This window comes from Marmota flaviventris, chromosome 15 (assembly GCF_047511675.1).
Source record: "Marmota flaviventris isolate mMarFla1 chromosome 15, mMarFla1.hap1, whole genome shotgun sequence".
Classification (NCBI taxonomy): Eukaryota; Metazoa; Chordata; class Mammalia; order Rodentia; family Sciuridae; genus Marmota; species Marmota flaviventris.
Window position 1 is genome coordinate 45,579,049 of NC_092512.1, and position 20,883 is coordinate 45,599,931.

Below are 20,883 nucleotides of genomic sequence, written 5' to 3' on the forward strand. Positions count from 1 at the left end.
TTGTTGGTTAGGTTGTCTCTCCTTCCATATAATTCTTAACAAAGCTTGTTTCTTTCTTTTTTATTTTGATTTTTTGCAAGGCTTGTTTCTTATTCTTTTATTTATTTATTTTTATGTAGCACTGAGGATTGAGACCAGTGCCTTACATGCACTAGGCAAGTGTTCTATTATTGAGCTACAACTCCAGCCCATTTCTTTTTCTTAATCTTTAGTGACTATGTTAGATGATTTACATATGTTCTGTTCTACCTAAACTGAACTGAAAGAATGTATCATTACTTTTACCTAACTTTAATATTGACTCTAGAGATGGTAATTTCTCTATAGAACCTTTGCATATTATCCCAAACCATCCCTGTGCCCTAATCACACTATTATAGTATCATCATAGGTAATCCTAATTTTGCACTAAAAGTTGGTTTCCAACTATCTCCAAATTGAGTGTGAACTTATTTCTATTATTAGGCCCAAATTCTTTGAGTACAGAATTGTGTCTAACTTATTTCTGTAATCCTGGTCCCTATTACCTCATCTGGTATACAGCAAATATTCAATAAGTGATAATTATTATGAGCCCAAGATTCTTTTTTTTTTATTGTCTACTTGTCAGTGGATCTTTATTTATTTATATGCGGTCCTGAGACTCAAACCCAGTGCCTTACACATGCTAGGCAAGGGCTCTACCACTGTGCCACAATCCCAGCCCCCCCTTTTTGTTTAAAGAAAGAGAGATTGAATTTTTTAATATTTATTTTTTAGTTTTCGGTAGACACAACATCTTTATTTTATTTTTATGTGGTGCTGAGGATCAAACCTAGCGCCCCGCGCATGCCAGGCAAGTGTGCTATTGCTTGAGCCACATCCCCAGCCCCAACCCCCCTTTTTTAATATTTTTTTTTAGTTCTAAATGGATCTTTTATTTTACTTATTTATATGTGGTGCTGAGGACCGAACCCAAGGACTCACACATGCTAGCCAACTGCTCTACTACTGAGTCACAACTCCAGCCCTGAGCCTGAGATTCTTGAAGCCATGATCCATTGATGTTTTCTATAAAAACAAGCTACATCTTTCATTTACATAGTGTTTCCAAGGAATAAATATTTTTCAATAGGAAATATTTTTCATCTTTTCAATTATTCATAGGAACAAATCTTCATATAAAAAAGTAGTTATGACAAAAACTTTAGTCACACATTTTAGGAAAAAAAAACCAAAAAAATCTTTTTCAGTAGTTACTAGTAGCAATCTATCTATCTTGCACTTCATTGATAATGATGTTGAAATATAAATGAATAGAAATCAGTTTTCTTAATTGTGGTAGATAACCCATCTTTCAGACTTGGATGTGCAGGAAGGGATAAATTAACAAAAATGAAAATTAAGATAAGTTTTGTTCTTTATTCTTTTTTTTCCCAAACACTTGGATAGCTAAAATAGAAAATTAGGAATTCAGCCACATGAATGTCTTCAACATCTACTTTTGTGGTTAGAAGAGAGCCAGCTTCATGGCTTTCTGAGCATAGAAGACAGATCAACTTCTCTAAACCCACTTCTCTTTCCTCTGCTCTCAAATTCCTAAAATAACAACAAAAATAACCAAAAAGTATAGTGCTATTAAGATCAGTGTACAGGAAGGGAAAGATGAGATTTTTCTATCACAATTATTTTTTGGAGAAAAACAAATTCTCGTGTGGCTAAATGTAATTAAGTTTACAAACTCAAACTCTTAAAACCTTAATAATTAAAAACTCAAGAAGAACAGAGGAAGGCCTTGTTTTCCTGATTACCCATCAAAGTGGCAAGGGTATAGAGGACTCAAGGGGGGCATGTGTTGTTCAGATTCCAGGTCTTGCTTATCTCTGGCCCAGGCTCCTTGGTCTCTCATAGATTTAAGAAATTCTAATTGAGGTTGAGGATTTAGATCAATGGCAGAGCACATGCCTAGCATGTGCAAGGTCCTGAGTTTAGTCCTCGGCCTAAAAAAAAAAAGAAGCTCTAAGATGCACTTCTCTTATTTTAAAGCTGGGTGGAGATGTATGAATATTCTTAGAAACATAAATATAGAAAATAAGTAAGACAAGAGAGGCTTTCTCATTGATGGCTATTTCTGTGAGGTAGACATCATTTGTCCACATTGAAGAGCAGAGCGGAGACGGGTGTGAATCATTCCACATGGGTGGTGCTTAAACAGTAGTGAGGTGCCCTTCCCTTGAGCCCTCGTACAAGAGCCAAGACAATGGGTGTGAAGGATAAATGGCTTTATCTGCCATCAGTTAGAAGATCTGCTAACCCAGAAGCTGGTGTTTCTATGTAAATTTGGTGGCAAGAAGGGGAGAGAAGTTCAGATGGTGCACATCACAAAGCACTGACGTTTTACTTTCTTACTCTCAAAGTAAGAGAAATCAAAGGTCACACAAGAACAAGATAGTAAAACTGAGATCCACTTGTACTTGACACTTTGGTCACTTTTTAGGAGGGGGAAGGTGGGACAAAGGCAGACAGGACCAAGTGCTGCCAAATACGATTTAACGCAGCTAATAGACAAGATAACCAGGAGGAAATGAAAAACTGAGACAAACCATTTCTCTCACTGGACAGAAGCAGACCTCACTTACCATTAGCAAGAGGGGTCCTGGTATGATGGAAAAGCCACAGAAGCTGGCGTCAGAGACAGGAGAATGAGTCCTGAGTTCTGTCATTTACTGGCGTGTGATCTTGGATAAGGCCCGTCACATTTCCCTGAATGAGTATGTTTACCCACCTCAAAGACAAGGACAGTTATACTCTTAGCAGCAACAATTTCACCAAGTTTGTGACAGTAGATAAGATTAGTAAAGTTAATTGTGAAAACGTTATTATTTAAAGTTAAATTGCTTCATCTTTATTATTCACCATCCCAAACTACAATCATTACCCCAAAACCTTTTTCTAAAGTATGCCCATACGAACGTCCTCTATTCTCTTTGCAATTCATTAGCTGTCTGCTTGCCCCACATTAGTCTATCTAGTAGCAGGGCAGCTGAGATGGCCAACCAGGAACGTACAGTGGGCAGACTGGAGGGGATTTTAAGCGCCTTGAGCAAGGTGTGCATGGATATTGGTTTTTGCACAGCCTGCTTTGCTGTGCTCATCAGTTGGCTCCTTTGTATTCATCCACTCAGCACTTCTCTGCATTAGTGCTTTGCTGAGTAATGATCCTATGCAAGGTGTACGAAATGACTGAGCTGCTGTGTGCTTTCTCACTTCATGGGAGTCGTTTTAAAGGGGCTGTATTTATGCAGAACCTGTGAAAGACAAATGTGACTGAAATAGAGACCCTACTTTAGCATTTTAAATCACTGGAATGGTTCATGGAGAAAACAAGATCAAGATGTACTGGAAGGGTATGGCTGGGGTTATTAGCACCACTGAACCTAGGAAGCTATTGATTTCCCTTAGTTGAGCTTCAAGAACATGAGTAGCTAAATCATTTTCGTTTTTCTTTCCTGGGTGCAATAACAATTGATGAGTTCAGTCCATTGAAACAAAACATGGCCACTATAGTAAGAATTAATCCTAGAACATGACCAAGGACCTTATTACTAAGTATCTGAGAAGGGAGGGGGAATCAGAAAAGAAAATAATTAGTAGAAAGAAAGGTCATTAGTGAGAACCTATGGTTCACTTTCAGGACTCATTTAAGGACACAAAGATTTGGAATCAATTTACATGGATGTAGTGCTACTTAAGAAATTGACAAATCATACCGATAATAGCAAAATTTGGTGTGTGATGATGATCTTTATGTCTTATATAGAGAGATGTCAATGAACTCTTAAGTTATTGTACAGCCTAAAAGGAAACTAATTAATACCCATGTTTCTCTTGGTTCATTTCCTCTCAAAAATCTAAGGTCATATTTATAAAGGCATATTATGCCACAATGTATTGTCCAATTAAGTTCATAATATTTTTCTTTTTTTTCCTTGATTTTACAATGAGTTAAAATATGTATTTTTTAAAACTGTCAAGTTGGGAATTCAGACCTGGGAATATCGCATCTGTTTTCAATTTTTTCAAAGGAGATGTAAAAGTTTTAAAAAGAAAATGAGTGAAATCAGCCTATAACATTAGGATACTGTGAGCACAATTAATCCCTGATGTTGCTCTGGTCAGCCAACCTCCTGGTAAAAATTTGTTGTAGACAGAGGAGTAATTTGTTGGGTAGCATATTGGGAACTTCCCTGAGGTCACAGGTAGAGTAAACAAACATGATTGAGAAACTACTGTGTGTTGACCTGTGACCACCTTGGCTGTAAATAGGTTTCATGACATTAGGAAATCTTATGCCTGATTTTGTGATTCAGTCTTGCCATAAGGAATCAGAATCGCCCTCCTGATATTTCCTGGTATGCAGAATGTGGTCTGTAGTTGATAAGTGTGACAATAGTGAATACTTCTTAATAATCTGAAGAATTTTTATCAGTGAGTTTAGGTTATTATGTGAGGTAGTCATATTTATGTCACTCTAACAAAATAACTGAGATAATCAACCAAAAAAGAGGAAAGGTTTATTTTGGCTCACAGTTTTGGAGATTTTAGTCCATGATAGATTGACTCATTGCTTTGGGCCCGTTGGCAAAACAATCCATCATGGTGGGAGCACAGAGCAGAGGAAGCTGCTCATCTCATGGTAGACAGGAAACAGAGAGGAAGGGGCTGGGGTTCCAGTATCCCTCACCCTGCCCTGTGACCTAACTTCCTCCCCCGGGCTCTGTGTCTTAAAGGTTCCACCATGTCCTGATAGCACCCTGGGTTGTTGACCAAGTTCTTAACACAAGGGCCTTTGAGGACACTTACTCAAACCACACTGCTATGCCAAACTCTGTTGTAAACACTAAATGTAGAACTGATTTAATCTTAATGTATTCCCATACTAGTATTTTCTAATTTGAAAAAAAACCACAGTGGCCGGGCATGGTGACACATACCTGCAATCCCCAAAAGATCTTAAGTTCAACCAACCTGGGCAAATTAGTGAGACCCTGTCTCAAAAGAAAGAGGGATGAGGATGTGGTATAGCACCCCTGGGTTTACTCCCCAGTAGCATAAGAAAAAGAAAAAAAAAAAAAAAAAACAGTTGAGGGAAAGAGCAATAGCTTGTTTCAAACTTATCACAGCAACAGCATCATTTTCCAGGAGAAAAGGCAGCTCTAGGACAGTATAATAAACTACATAGTCAGAAAATAAGTGACAGTCACAATGAGTATGGGCAAAGAAATGGCCAATCGTAAGTTTCTGAGAAGAAAAATGTAAAGGCCAGTACACTACTAGAAAATTTGAAAAGTAGCCCAGGAATATCAGAATTGCATCAAAATGGAAGATTTTTTTTTTTTTTTTTTGTAGGCAGAGATGGATTCTTTTTAGAGAATTTTCTCTGGGATCTGTTTTCTCCTTCTCTGTCTTCTCCATTAAGATATTGCTATCCTGAAATAAAAACTAGCGGTGTGGTCTTTGTTTTTGAAAAAGTCAATTATGTTCACTTCCTCTACAAAAATGTGTATAGTGACAGAGGAGTCATTAAGTTTTCTATTATAGAAAATGAATTTCCTTGTCCTTGCCGGGTGATAAAAGAAATTCTGAGGCAGTAAGTATGTGACAGGCCAGAATGGGGACCCCATGATTTGCATCCTGCTGCTGTGATCATGAATATATCACATTATGGTTAATGTGTTGCATTAGGAAGTTACAGTTGCACAAGCAATTATTTAAAAAGGAGCAGGAAAGGTACAAAGTGTGAGAGTAATTCTACACATTCCTGGGGACTTTGAACCTGGAGGTAGCAAGCCAGGAGCCAACAGGTATGGGCAGCCCTTAGAAGTTGCAAACAACACTTAGCTGTCAGCAGCATGAAAAGGGGACATCAGTCCTATCACTGTAAGGAAACTAAATTCTAGCAATACCTCCAACAAGCAAGACAATGGTGTCTCCCCTAGAGCCTCTGCAAAGGAATGCTGCCCACCACACTTAGATGTTAGCTCTATTACTTGTGTCAGAATCAGACTTTTGACCTATAGAAATGTGAAATAGCAAATGTGGGTTGTTTTAGATGCTAAGTGTGGGTCGTTGGTCCCAAATACCATTCACAAAAGCCGGACTTCATGCATGGATTCTAGGCTCCCTTGCTAAACTGTTCCTGGCAAAGATATCAATTCTCACTATAACCTTGAAGATTCCCAGTCATTGGCTGCATTTAACTTTGCTGAATTTATTCAGAAAATGTTGAGTGACAGCTAAGTGCTGGCATTGCTTTGGGTTCTGTAACAACAAGCAAGAGAAACTTGGGGCTTACCGTTTACATGAAACTTGAGACAAGTAAATGAATACCCACAATATAGAATGATAGAGGTAACACCCAGCTCCATGAGAGCACAAAAGAGGGGCATGGATGGTTCTAAGATGTGGGCTCTGGAAAGGCTTGCTGGAATTGATGATAAACTAAGAACTTGAACCACATGCAGTGGGGTGGGCATGAGTGGTGCAAACAGCAGATAAAGTATGTGCAAATGCTTTAGAATGCCATCAGCCTCTCTGTTTGAGCCACCACCAGCCACCCTCTACATAGCAGTCTTAGGAATATAATTCCTATTCCATTTTATTAAGATAAAAATTAAAGTTTGACAGCCTAGCTTAAGGTTCAGTTTTATTTGAAATAAAATAAATAAATAAAATACCAGATCTACAGGATCGAAAGTTATCTCTGACTTCTAAAGTGCTATGTATTTGAAAGATGTAAAGAGCTATGCATTTGAAAGATGAGCAAAAGTTACATACATATATTGGACATGCTGTTTGGATTTTTAAAGGAAAGCTGTAAGAAATCCCAGAAAGAAAAAGAATACCCCTTAGCCAGGCTCAGTGGTGCAAACCTATTATCCCAGTGCACACCTATAATCCCAGCAACTTGGCAGGCTGAGGCAAAAAAAGTACATACACCTTGCACTCTCTTTCTGTTCAGATAATTGAACAGTTAAGTTGATAGAAACAAACTTCCTTCTCCTGGGGAAAACCCAGTCATGCTCCATCTACCCAACTAATTTAAGTATGCCCTGAGCTGAGTCAGAGAGCAATCTTGTGCCCTCAGCAGAGACCTCTGATTGGCTGAAAAGAACTTGTCCTTTCAAAACATGATCTGAGAAAAGCACAAGTTCTGCCCATGATATGGTTGGAAAGCCCAGAGTACTTTTAATGCACCAGGGCATATAGAATCCTACATCTATATCTAGGGAGAAGGGGTCAGAGAGGGTGGCTGTAGTTTGGGACAGGAAGTAAAAAAAGGAGGCAAAAGAGATGAGATTTTTGTGTATGGAAAGTAGTTATATGGTTAGGGAAGGATTCTACCAGTATGAAGAAGAGTAATAGTCAAATTATTTCCTTGGGAATCTGAAGACTTTTCTGATAAGGCCACTGGCCTTTTTTTTTTCTTTCCCGAGAGCTTTATCAGGTCAGTATTGGTCCTACTAAGTAGACTTCTAGAAGCCAAACTCCTTTGGTGGCTTCTCAATATGCCTGTTATCTATTACTCAAGACCATTTTAGTGTGAAGTGCTCCAGTGCTATTCCCTAGTGATTATTACAGACACACAAGATAAAAGAGATACAAGGAAAGAGGGATGTTTCTTCCTTGCTGGTAAAGAGATCTGAATTCCTAAAGAGTTCATCTAAAGAGATTTGAAATAATAAGTATTGATGATTTCTTACCACAAAGAAGCTACCAATCTTCTATTTGCAGATTACTAACTTAGAAAGGGTGTGTTCAGTCATCATTCATTAACTGTGACCAAGCAACATATTTAAAAGCAACTGAGAAAAGAAAAAGGCATGGGGGGGGTGAAGGTGGGGTGAAAACTAAAAACAAACCAAAGGAAGGGGTGTGTGTGTGTGTGTGTGTGTGTGTGTGTGTGTGTGTGTGTGTCGGGGAGACTCAAAACATAAAGAAGCAAAAAAAGTTCTTCAAGATTCATCTCTTTTGGGGGTACTGGGGATTGAATTCAGGGTCACTCAACCACTGAGCCACATCCCCAGCCCTATTTTGTATTTTATTTAGAGACAGGGTCTCATTGAGTTGCTTAGCATCTCACTGTTGCTGAGGCTGGCTTTGACCCGTGATCTTCCTGCCTCAGACTCCCTATCAAGTTGTATATATTAAATAAATAAAATTGTATGTCCACTCATGCCTCCATAAAAGCATTATAAAAAAACAGGAAAAAAGTATTTTAAAAATTTTGAAATATGTGTGCTCACTTCTGCTTAGAAATGGCTACACTCATATATTTAATACTTTGGGGCAGATATAAAATGTATATGTTAGAAGCATCAACATTTAACAAAATAATTCAATTACTCAAGTTAGAAACTGATATAATTAATCAACATTTGAAATGTATACAATCTACTATTAAAGTTAATTTTATTAACCAGAAAAAAAAGATCTCTTTTTCCAATGAAAATCAACGCCTCCTCCTTACATAGATTTTCTTTTAAAGAGCACATTATTACAGGTAACATCGTTAAAAAAAATTTTTTTTTGTAGTTGTAGATGGACAGCATGTCTTTGTTTTTATTTTTATGTGTTGCTGAGGATCAAACCCAGTGCTTCACATGGGCCAGGCAAGTGCTCTGCCACTGAGCCCCAGTCCCAGCACTAATATCATTGTTTTAAAAATGTACTGATTTAGTTCCAGAATCATCATGAGTAACTTAAAATTTTTAAAACAAATCTAAAGTATATACTAAAAATAAAGAAGTGATAATTTTCTGGTTTGTCTATGTATTAGCATTTGGATAGTAACTATCATTTGCTGTATCTCAATACACTTTTATTTTTCTAGTCTTTTTTATTACCATTCTGGTGATTTCATCCGTATTCATGAAATTAAGTAAAATCTATGTTATTTATATATTGATGACTATCAAATTTATTTATCTGGCTCAGACTTTTCTGATCACAGACTTGTGCTTTGTATTTTTGGACTTATTATTGCATTTTGAAACTTAATACCAAACTCAACTCTTGGTATATTTCACTTCAAACCTTGAGGAATTATAATTTTCTCAGAAAATTGGATTGTTTTCCTTCCATTTCACAGCTAAAACTTTGGGGCTTGTCTTGATTCCTCTTTCCCTTCTTACCCACTATTATCATACCCAATATGTGGGCAAATCATGTTGTTGTATCTCTAAAATAAGCCTAAACTCCAACTCTGCTTTCTGTCCCCACTGTGGAGACCCTGGTCTAAGTCACCACAGTCTCCCACCTAGACCAGCCTCCTAACTGATGCTCCTTCATTCACTCCATATGTGCATGTAGCAGCCTTTGTGATATTTAAAAATTCAAATAATTATGCTTTTACTCTCCCAAAAACCCTCTCTGAAGTTCCTTTTGCACTTGGGATTATATGCAAACTCCTTCCCTGCTCTGTAAAGCCCTGTATGATCTTGATCTTCCCTACCTCCTCTTATGAACTATTCTAGTTACACCAAAAACAAAAATCAAAACAACTTTTTCCATTGCTATTTTGCATTTCTGGTTCTCCCAGATTAACTAGATGGTCATACCCAGGAAAGCTAGCTCCTGACTCCAATTTAAAATTCAGTTTCAATGACACCTCTTTACGGAGGTCTTCCCCAACTACTCTATTTAATGTAAGTTTCTTCATTAGTCATTCTTACTCCTCCTCCTTGTGCATCAACATTTTAATAACAATCTGTAATTATTTGATATTTGATTCCATTTATTATCTCTTTATTTCATAATCATGTGAGCTCATTAAAGGCAGAGATGCCCCCTTTCCTTATTACCATTGAGCCACAGGACTTAGAAATAAATAAAAGTACTCAATAAATATCTATTAAGTGATAATAGCACCCTCACTTTATTCCAAAGTCATTTGATTTTTTTTTCAGCACAGTAATTTTGATCTAGACTACTCCAACATCTGTACATTTACATTTTTACTATGTTATGCTTATACATTTACATTTTTACTATGTTATGCCATCTCTTGATTATGGCACTAAAGAATTTGTAAAATTGTCTAAAAAAGATTTGATAAACACATAGACATTTAATTAGCATTGCAGTCTGATGAGTAATACTATTTTGGGGTTTGAACATACAATCTGCTCCTACTTTCATATCTTAGGCAACAGTAGTCTTGTTTAAAATTGATCAAATTATACTGTTTTATTGTGTGAATGTATGAATATAACAAATGAAAAATAAAAAAAGAGTAGGCTCATTTAGGATGAACACCACTGTAAATGGTACTGAAAATTGAACTACTGAGCTACAATCCCAGTCTTTTTTATTTGTTATTTTGGGAAAGGGTCTTGATAAATTGCTGAAGCTGACCTTGAACTTGGAGATATTCCTGCATCAGCCTTCCGAGTTGCTGGAATTACAAGTATGTGTCACTATGCCTGGAAAATAAAACATATTTCTTGTCCCCAAGGTTTAATGGGGGATTTAGTCCAATAGTAAGCAACTATAAGACAGGAAATTAAAACTGTGAAGAGGCAGGTTTATTAATTTTCTATTGCTGCTGTGACTAAGTACCATGAATTTAGTGGCTTAAAACAACACAGATTTATTCTCTTCTAGTTCTGGAGGCTGTTAGTCCAAAATCAGTTTTACTGGGCTAACGTCAAGGTGTTTGCAGGGCTGGTTCCTCCTGGAGGTTCTGAGTAGAGGGTCAGGGTGTCCTTTCCAGTTTCTACAGCTTCCTTACTTGCATTTCTTTGCTTTTGGTGGCTTCCTCTATTTTAAAGACATATCATCTTCAAATCTCCTTGCTTCCTTGATCACATGCTATATTTCTTTTGTGATGATACCACCTTCCCTCTGTAAGGATGTTTGTGATTAAGTTTAGGGTCCACTCCCACGATCCAGGATAATTTCCCTGTTTTGAGATTCTTCACTTCACCATATCAGTAAAAAATCTCTTTTGCCACACAAGATAATATTCACAGGTTATAGGAATTAGGATTTGGGCATCATTGTTGTTGTCCATTGTTTAGCAGTAGGTAAAGAAAAAGATCTAGGCCTATGGGAAGAGACCAATGACTCAGGATCAGGTAAGGCTCAATGGTAGATTTCAAAGGCAAGACCTTTCAGAAAAGCTTAGAATAGCCTGAAAGGGAAAAGGAAGAAGGGTCTTATTAAAATAGCAGGAGTCAGAGAAGGTAGCTGAGGTTATGTGGACTGCTGACAGCTTGGGTGAATTAAATTCAACAGAAGGATTTGGAGAAAGGAGAGGAAAGAAAGTAAAGCTAAAGCAGAATTTGGAGGCCTCTTATGGTCTGGGACAATGAAAAACCATCAAAGGGTAGAAAAAGGGAAGAAACAGACTACACACCATTATTTTTGGTTCCTATGTTAAAAAAATGTATTGAGGAATGGAGCAATGAATCATTCATTCAAATTCAACAAATACTTTTTTGGACTAGTAGGATATGCTAGGTAATAAGATACTTAGAATAAAATAGCCATGGTTCCCACCTACCCTTATGAGATTTATTTGTTGAAGATAAAGCAAGTAGAAAATAAATAAATGAAATATTTACCCATTGAGATACGGTACAAAAGGAATACATAGGGCTGAGAGTAACTGGGAACCCACTTAGATATAGTGACCAGGGAAGGCCGTTCTGAGAAAATGAGATGTGAGCTGAGATTTTGAAGGACCCAGAAGATTCATGTCAAGAAAGATCCCATTTTGAAAGGGCAAAAGTGAGCTCTAGAGGAGCCTGCAAGGAGAGGGATATGACATGAGATCAAAGACCAGCATGCTCACATCTTGTAGATTTCTTTTCCCTTAAGCATGAAGAGAGTTTAAACATGGGCTGAGGATATAGCTTGGTTGGTAGAGTGCTGGCCTTGCATGCATAAAGAACTCAAAAACTTAACACCAAAATAAATAAATAAAATAACCAAATAAATAACCCAATCAATAAATGGGTTAAGGAACTAAACACTTTTCAGAAGAAGATATATAATTGATCAACAAATGTATGAAAAAATGTTCAACTTCTCTAGTAATTACAGAAATGCAAATTAAAACTACGATTTCATCTCATTCCAGTCAGAATGGCAATTATCAAGAATACAAGCAATAATAAGTGTTGGCAAGAATGTGGGGGGAAAAGGTACACTCATACATTGTTGGTGGCACTGCAAATTGGTGCAACCACTCTGGAAAGCAGTATGGAGATTCCTTAGAAAACTTGGAATGGAACCACCATTTGACTCAGCTATCCCTCCTCAGTCTTTACTCACAGGACTTAAAATCAGCCTACTAAAATGACACAGCCACATCAATATTTTTAGCAGCTCAAATCACAATAGCTGTGGAAGCAACCTAGATGCCCTTCAATAGATGAATGGATAAAGAAACTGTGGTGTATATACACAATGGAATATTACTCAGCAATAAAAGAGAATAAAATTATAGCATTTCAGGTAAATGGGTAGAGTTGGAGAATATCATGCTAAGTGAATTAAGCCAATCCCCAAAAACCAAAGGCTGAATGTTCTGATAAGTGGATGCTGGTCCATAATGGAGGGGGCATAGGAAGAATGGAGGAACTTTAATTGGGCTAAGGGAAGGAAGGGAAGGGGTGGTGGCATGGGGGTTAAAAAGATGGTGGAATGAGATGGACATCATTACTCTAGGTACATGTATGACTGCATATATGATGCAATGCTACATCATGTACAACCAGAGAAAAGTTGTGCTCCATTTTTGTGCAATGAATCAAAATGCATTCTGCTGTCATATATACCTGATTAGAACAACAACAACAAAAAAGGAAGAGTGTAAAAAAAAAAGTTTGGGGCTGGGGTTATGACTCAGTGGTTGAGTGCTTGCCTCAAATGAGTGGGGCACGGGGTTCGATCCTCAGCATCATATAAATAAAAAAATAAAGGTATTGTATCCATCTACAACTGTAAAAAAGGGGGGGGGCAGGTTTTAAGCCAGAAGCTGACTTGGGAGTATTTACTTTTTAACAACCTGATGATAGAGTTGTCTGGGAAAGAGAAGCTGTTGACCTGCAGTATGATATCCATCAATGAGGATGGAAAAAGTGGTCAGGCCGTAGATATATTTTGGAGGTAGAACTCATAGGACTTGAGATTAAGTGAGTATGAATGGTGAGGACCTTGAGAGTAGAGTAAGAAGAAGCAGAGGGAGGGAGGAGCCGGTCTTATCAGTAGAGGATTGTCTTAGTTGCTGAGAGAAGACATAGGAGAAGGAAATCAAGTTTTGTGTGATGTTGCAGAGAGGAATGAGGAGGTCAGGCTTGGAATGCGGAGTTTCCTGTGGAGCAGTCAAGAGGGCTGGGCTGGTAGGAAGTGAATCTCGAGTTTAGGAGAATGAGCTGACTTTGGACTCATGGACATCTAGGTGATAACTAAGACCATGGAGGGGGATGTGGTAGATCAGGGAAGTGGCAAGAGGTAAGTGGGTTAGGAACAGGAGAAGGTCCAGACTGTACCTGGAGTAAGTACAATACTTAAAGTACTTGACTAGAACAGTACCAAGACCTAGTAGAAAAACCAGTGATGTGTGGTTCCATGAAAGGGAAGAGAACTATTTACAAAGGAGAGAATGGCCAGCTACATCAGACAGGGAAGGAACGAATAGTTTTCCCTGGGCTTAGAAACTGGGAAGATGTGTTAGTCATTTTAGGCAAGAACAATTTCAGGGGAGTGGTTCAGATAGAAGCCAGATTTATTTATTTATTTCCTTCCTTCATTTATTTTCCCAACTTTCTGCTATTAGAAACAGTATGAACAGGCATATATATATATATATATATATATATATATATATATATATATACTCTTAGACCCAAGAAGTTAAATTTCTAGACATGTGCCATAATATATATATATATAAACAAAACTTTTTCCTACTGTTTTTCCATCTGCTAAATTACTCAGGTCAGGAGTAATCCTTAGTCCTTTTCTTCTCTCATATCTAGTCCATTGCCATATTGTGCTGCTTCTCACTCTGGACTATATACCAAATCTCTTCACATGTCTAATGGCCTACTCCAGTCTAAACCTTTTAAATGGAGTCTCACAGTCAACCCTTGCCTCCCACCCCACAAAGAATCCCTTTCAAATGAAGCCTTCTGCATGTTACATGATACATTAGAGTAAAATTAAATTTCTTACCAGGCCTAATCATATAATATATATTATGGCACATGTCTTAGAAATTTAACTTCTTGAGTCTAAGAGTATAAAACTTTAAATGTCAATGAATATTGGCAAATTCTCTTTTAAAAGTCTGTATCAATTTATACCTTCAACAGTACCTAAGTGGATTATAGCCAAATAAATAAATAAAGGCTGTGGAATGAGTAGGGATAGTAGGCTGTTAGAAATCAAGAATGACAAGAGACTAAAGAGACATGTCAAATGTCTGCCGTGTCTACTGACATACCTATATACCAAGTTCTTGAAAATCTCTGGTACACAGAGGATGCTCAGTAAATATTGTTCAATGAATGAATGATTTGTCTCCACTGCTGATTGGCAGGCTTATCTCTGTATGATTGTGTATCTCTAGCTCTATCTTCTTAGCTATTCTGTATGTATATTTTCTCCCTATGACTACAGTATGGGCAACTTGAGAATAGAGGTTCACATCATGATTCTTCTTACTAGTCCAGATAGTCTCAATCACAGAAAATTCTACACAAGGGATCTAATAAAGGCAGATCAATTAATGTGATCCATGACTGACTTTTCTATCTTGCTCTGTCAGTGCCACTTTCAAAGCTTCTTTTAACCTGATTAAAATTATATTGTTTCTTTTAGTGTAAAAGAACACAATGCTGGGGGGGGGGCATTATAGTAGCTACTTGAAATGTATCATCTGGGATTCAGCAAATGAAACTAGAATCTATTTAGTAACAGGATATAAGAGCTGGTTTAAAAAGGTTATGGTGGCTAATGGAATCACTGTGGGCTCAGAAGTCTTTCTAGACTCTGCAAATTACTAGCTGGGTCACCTAGGACAAGTCACTAAAACCTCAGTTTTCTCTCATCTATATGATAAGGATAATAAGAATATCACCCACACAATATTGTTTTCAGAAATACATTAGATGATATTTGCAAAAACACTTGAATGGGTTGGTTAGTCTAATACAGAGCAAACATTTAAAAGATGATAGCTACTATATTAAGCAATTCCAGTTATATAAAAACCATCTTTTTGCTAATGACTTACACTTAAATCTCTGATCTGGTGCCCGTCTGTGTTCTTCTTCTGTGATCAACTTGTTCTGATTGGTGTCCGAAAAAGCATCTTGAATATATTGTATCCAAAACAAATCTCTCCAGTTCCCCCAAACCAATCAAAATAAAACAAAACTTTTTCCTACTCTTTTTCCATCTGCTAAATTACTCAGGTCAGGAGTAATCCTTAGTCCTTTTCTTCTCTCATATCTAGTCCATTGCCATATTGTGCTGTTTCTCGCTCTGGACTATATATCAAATCTCTTCACATGTCTAATGGCCTACTCCAGTCTAAACCTTTTAAATGGAGTCTCACAGTCAACTCTTGCCTCTCACCCCACAAAGAATCCCTTTCAAATGAAGCCTTCAGCATGTTACATGATACATTAGAGTAAGATTAAATTTCTTACCAGGCCTAATCATATGTCACCTTTTGGGCTGTGTTTCTTTCTCCTGTCATCTCTCATCATCTCTATTGTCTTCCAACCTCACTGCCCACTAATGTTTTATCACTAAAGTCCTTTCCCCACCCCTCATCATGGCTGTCCCATTCTCCAGTGATGCACTGTAGCATCCCCTTCAGAGAGAGATGTTCCCTACCACCCCATGCAAATTCATTCTTTCCACCTCACAAGCAAATTCTATCAATAGTACTTGTTTGTTTCATTTCTAGCTCTATAATCTATAATTATCTTCTTTTGCTTGTTAATAGATTGCTGTTCCATTCAGCTGTGAAAAGATGATTTTCTTGAGGGTAGAGTCCTCTTCAAGAGGGTAGACTCCTTTCAATACTTAGCGAGGCCTTAAACAACTCAGGAGAACCTGTCCCAAATAAAATATAAAAAAAGGGCTGGGGATGTTGCCCAGTGGTTAAATGCCCCTGGGTTCAATCCCTGGTACCAAAAAAAGATGGTATTAAATTATTAAATGCCCAGTGTGGTGGTGCATGCCTATAACAACATTGGTGTAGGAGGCTGAGGCAGAGGATTGCAAGTTCAAAGCCATCCTCAGAAACTTAGCAAGGCCTTAAAAATAAAATTAAAAATAAAAAGCTGAAGTCCCTGTTAAAAATGTTTTCCTCCTCTTTTTATCGCATTATTTTATTTTGGAGTCAGCATTTTAGAAAACTTTTGGTTGTAAGCATTTTCTCATCTTTTTGCAAAACATATAAATCCTCCTGGAGAAAGGTCTTTAAGCAGCTTTATTACTCAGAAGTGTCTTTCTCAAAACCCAGGAGCCATTTCTTTATAATGTCATCATCCAGGAAGATTCCCCACTCCTAACCCCCCCCCCCCCCCCCGCCCCACTTTGTCCTTGAGGGTTACAGTCTAACTTCAGCAGGCTGCCTGACTTCAAATTGTACTCTTAATTCCTTTAAAAATGATCATCTTTCCTTTGGACAAAGAAAATCAGTTAACACAATAGATCATCCCAATTTCTAGGTAAAGTTATGATAAACTATGCATGATGGAGAAAAATGACGAGCGCCCACTGCATGATATTATTTAAATGCAAGGGAGGAGATATTTCAGTTGTATTGGCAAGCCAACTAGAATTAGGAGCATGATGTTTAGCTAAGGGAACCATGCTTTCAGAGGCATACAGAATCTCTCTTAAATAACCATTGAGGCAGGCAGGGATTATTCTAAAGAAGAGCCAAATAAAACAAAACATCAGGAACAGAAGAGTTGCCTAAAATACACATAAAGGGCTATCATATGGAGAAATTAGATTTACTCCAATACCCCATTCTTTCAATCTTACCTGTTTCTTCGGTATAACTTTTAATACAACCTGGTATTGCTTCTTAGGTTGTTCTTCCTATGTCAACTCAGCTCTCCTGCTGTCATCATTTAAGTGTTCCTTCTGAAGTTCTTCTTAAAAAACTTAGTTTTAGATTCTAATCTGATCTGAGGGTCATGTTAAGCAATCTTTCCAAAATGCAATATATGACTAAAATGCTTTGGGAATTCAGGTTGGATGCAAAAGTAAAAATTTCCAATCAAACCTCAGTTCAGAGACTATACATTCTGAAGACAAACATGGCAATCAGAAGTAAGAAAAATTGATTTGTAAGGCTAAAGAGAAATTATGTTATACACAGTTCTACCTATAGTAGTTCTTAAAACTATGGTCTTGAGATTGCCAGGAGGATTTGTTAAAACAGATTTCTGGACTCCACCTCTATAGAGAAGCCTTAACTTGAATTTCTAACAAGCTTCAGGTGATGCTAATGCAGCTGATGTGTGGACTACACGTCCAGACAGCACAGCTATAAAATACAATGTAAAGAATGCTATTTTCTAGTCTAATTAGGATTATCTGGCTGGGCCTGGTGGCACACACCTGTAATCCCACCAACTCTGGAGGCTGAAACAGGAGGATCACTAGTTCTAGGACAGCCTCAGCAACTTAGCAAGTCCCTGTCTCCAAAAAAAAAAAAAAAAAAAAAATCTGGTGTCAATGTCCTAGAGACTGAATCCAATTCATTGTTCTACTACTTCTGTGTGATTGTTGGCATACTCATGTACCACCTATTTACAATTTCTATTTCAAAGTGTCTTTTTATTTGAATATTATAAAACTTTATATATTACAAACATAAAAACCAGGACTATTTGTCAAACATGATTTGTTTTCAAAGGAAATACAGTTTAAAATAATTACAAAATTCTTGCTATTATTCTTTTCTTAAGTATTTTTAAAGTTGTAGATAGACACAATACCTTTGTTCTATTTATTTTTATGTGATGCTGAGGATCGAACCCAGTGCCTCAAACATGGTAGGCAAGCGCTCTACCACTGAGCTGTAATTTGTAACCCCAGGCCCTTGCTAATATTATTTCTGAAGTTCTGTTAAGGGAGATCAAAAGATGATAGCACAAAATTAAGACATTTCTCTTGATCAGAAGGCTCCAAAATGGACTGAATGAAACTCATTTACTATATGATTCAAATGTTGTTTAGTGTTATATCTGTGTACTTCTTAACCCCATTCACTATTAGCTGTACTTGTACTACATTTTGGGAAATGTGATTAAAGTGAAATGCCCTCTTTTCTTCTCCAGCTTTTATTCCACTGATTAATTATTCATTAAAGAGTTATTTAGAAAGGGGCCACTGTATGTGCCTGACCCTGTTCTGTATTGACTGGCCTTGAGCATACTGTCTCACCTTCTCCCAAAGCATGACTATATTTTTAAATATGGATCATCATGAAAATCAGTTGCGGAGATTCTAACAATTCTATGAAAGGATGCAAGTTCATTGCAGATTCACTCTGATCCTTGACACCATCTTCTTATTAATCAATATGTTGTTATTCATGTAGAGTTTGAAGAGCTGATGATGGATGACTATATCTGTGTCCTTCACACAGTGATCCATGGGAGAAAGTGTGCGGTAAGCACATAGCCGTAGCAGAGAGTTGATGAGGTTTTAGATCTTTGAAGAAAATGGAAAATGCAGGGCAAAGCTCATTTTATCAACTCACATATACCACCCCCAAATCAACATAAGTCAGTTTGAGGCCATCAATATAAAAAAAATTTTAAAAAGAATATATAGAGAAGAAAGGGAAAGCCTCCAAAAGAAATTTTTTTTCTTCTACTTAATGTTTCCCAAATTAAACCTTTACATTATCACTTTTTAGAGTTACTAGGTAGCTGTGCGGTTAATTAACTAATTAGTTTTCATTTTTCCCTATCAACTTCCATACTTCTCAAAGGCACATAAGGAGACAGCAAAGGTTAATGAAATACTACAGGAGATTGAAAGAGTTATTTTAAATAAAAAATTTTTTAATTGCCTTAATGCCATCAAATTTCTTTTATTCGTTTTTCTTCCAGTTAATTTCTTTTATTTTTTTTCAAGTTATGGGTCTGGGGTTTCTTGAAAATTTGTACTTTCAAATTTATTTTGTATCTTACTTTTTACTGATTTTGTTAGATGTTTTTCAGGAAAAGGCTACTATTCCTTGTAGGTTTTCATTTAGTGATATAGCCCATTATTAAAAAAACGTTCACATTGTACCTTTACTGATTGGGCTACAGTTGGGGTGAAGAAGAAAAAAGAAAAAAAGCAGTCTGAATACTGTGCAGCAATTAAATAGTTAGATCTATATTTGATCTGGACAGTTATACATGCTGTTCTACTAAATGCAAAAAGTAGGCTGCAGGATGATGTTTAAAGATAATAATATTAAGAAATGACCTTCTCTCAAATTAGCATATACTTTGTTATGAGCAAGAAGAGGTGCATGAGAATACACATCAGGCTGCTAACCTTAGTGAACTTGGTTGTTATTGACAGTGGGTAGGGCTAAGGTTAAAAGTTGGGGCAGGGGGGTGAGGTTGTAGCTCAGCGGTAGAGCACTTGCTTAGCATGTGTGAGGCTCTGGATTCGATTCTCAGCACCGCGTATAAAATAAAATAAATAAAATAAAGGCCCCCCCCAAAAAAAATTTTAAAAAGTCGGGGCAGATAATGCTATTAAGAGTATTCCTTGAAATAATCCTGTTTTATAGGAAAAATGTAACCTGGAACATGGAGTTTAGAATGAATGATTTTTTAGAGAGAATCTGAATCTGGGAAAACAGAGTAGGAATGCTTTGCTATTTCTGGTTTGTCTATAGAGGGTCTACACTTCATAAAGATCAAATCTTAGATGAGTAATAAATAATCCACAGAGAAAATGAGTGTGCAAATGGCTTCTATCAGAAACACACGATACTTTAAGACAACTTTTAAGTACAAGAACATTATTACACTAAACATAGTTCTAATTAATGAAAGAGACATGCAAAATTGAAACATGTAGCAAAAATGCAGACTTTTTACTTATGATAACTTAAAAAAATACTGCAATATCATGGAAGGAGATAACATTTGCCCTCCAAAAAAAAATCTTCAGTAAAGCTTGTAATACTCATATGGATTTTGTAAAAACAATGTCAATGTAACAGAGATATAAATAATCTTCTATAAACTGACTTTTCTTCTTGAAAAAGACTTACTTATAAACTTTTATTTTGAGGGAAATTTGAAGATGGTAGTCTGGAAACCACTAGTATTTCTGGGTAGGGTTGAAGACCCATTTGTTTGTTATCTTTCAACTTTTGTACTATAACTTTAGCAAATTCTTCTCCTTGGATGTCACTGGTGTCCAATAATTGTCTAACTTTTGAAGTCCTTGTAGGTTTGGTACTAATAAGTTCATAGTCCTCCTTCATGATCAAGTCCCTGGACAGGAGGGCATCTAGTGATTGGTTAAGGCAGGCTTCAGTCATTTGGTTCACAATGTCTTCCCTTTTGCTCTGGATCCACTGTTGGGCTATACCAGGTTGTAGACGCTCTGTAAAGGTAAGGGATGAACAATTAAAAAGGTGAGGATGGATATTTAGCAATGACTAAAATTACTAAAAAAAAAAAAGTAGGCATAAAACCTAATTTTTGTATGATTGTGCTAATGTGGGACACCGTATATTTTTTCAGGAAACATGGAGATCTGGATTATCTTTCCTTCACCTTTCAGAAAAAGCACTACCCTTTTATATGCCACAAATCATGGGGAAAATATTCCTTTATTCTT

The 20,883-nt window shown here is 36.9% G+C and overlaps 1 protein-coding gene across 1 annotated transcript in view; it reads right to left on the reverse strand.

The window, feature by feature from the left end:
* Window positions 1-19,107: 19,107 nt before the first annotated feature.
* Ripk2 (receptor interacting serine/threonine kinase 2) overlaps window positions 19,108-20,883 on the reverse strand; it is a 46,786-nt gene continuing 45,010 nt past the window's right edge. Inside the window, exon 11 of the mRNA XM_027950826.2 lies at window positions 19,108-20,646. Coding sequence (XP_027806627.1) covers window positions 20,309-20,646 — 338 coding nt within the window. The 3' untranslated portion in view covers window positions 19,108-20,308. The remainder of the gene's footprint in view (window positions 20,647-20,883) is intronic.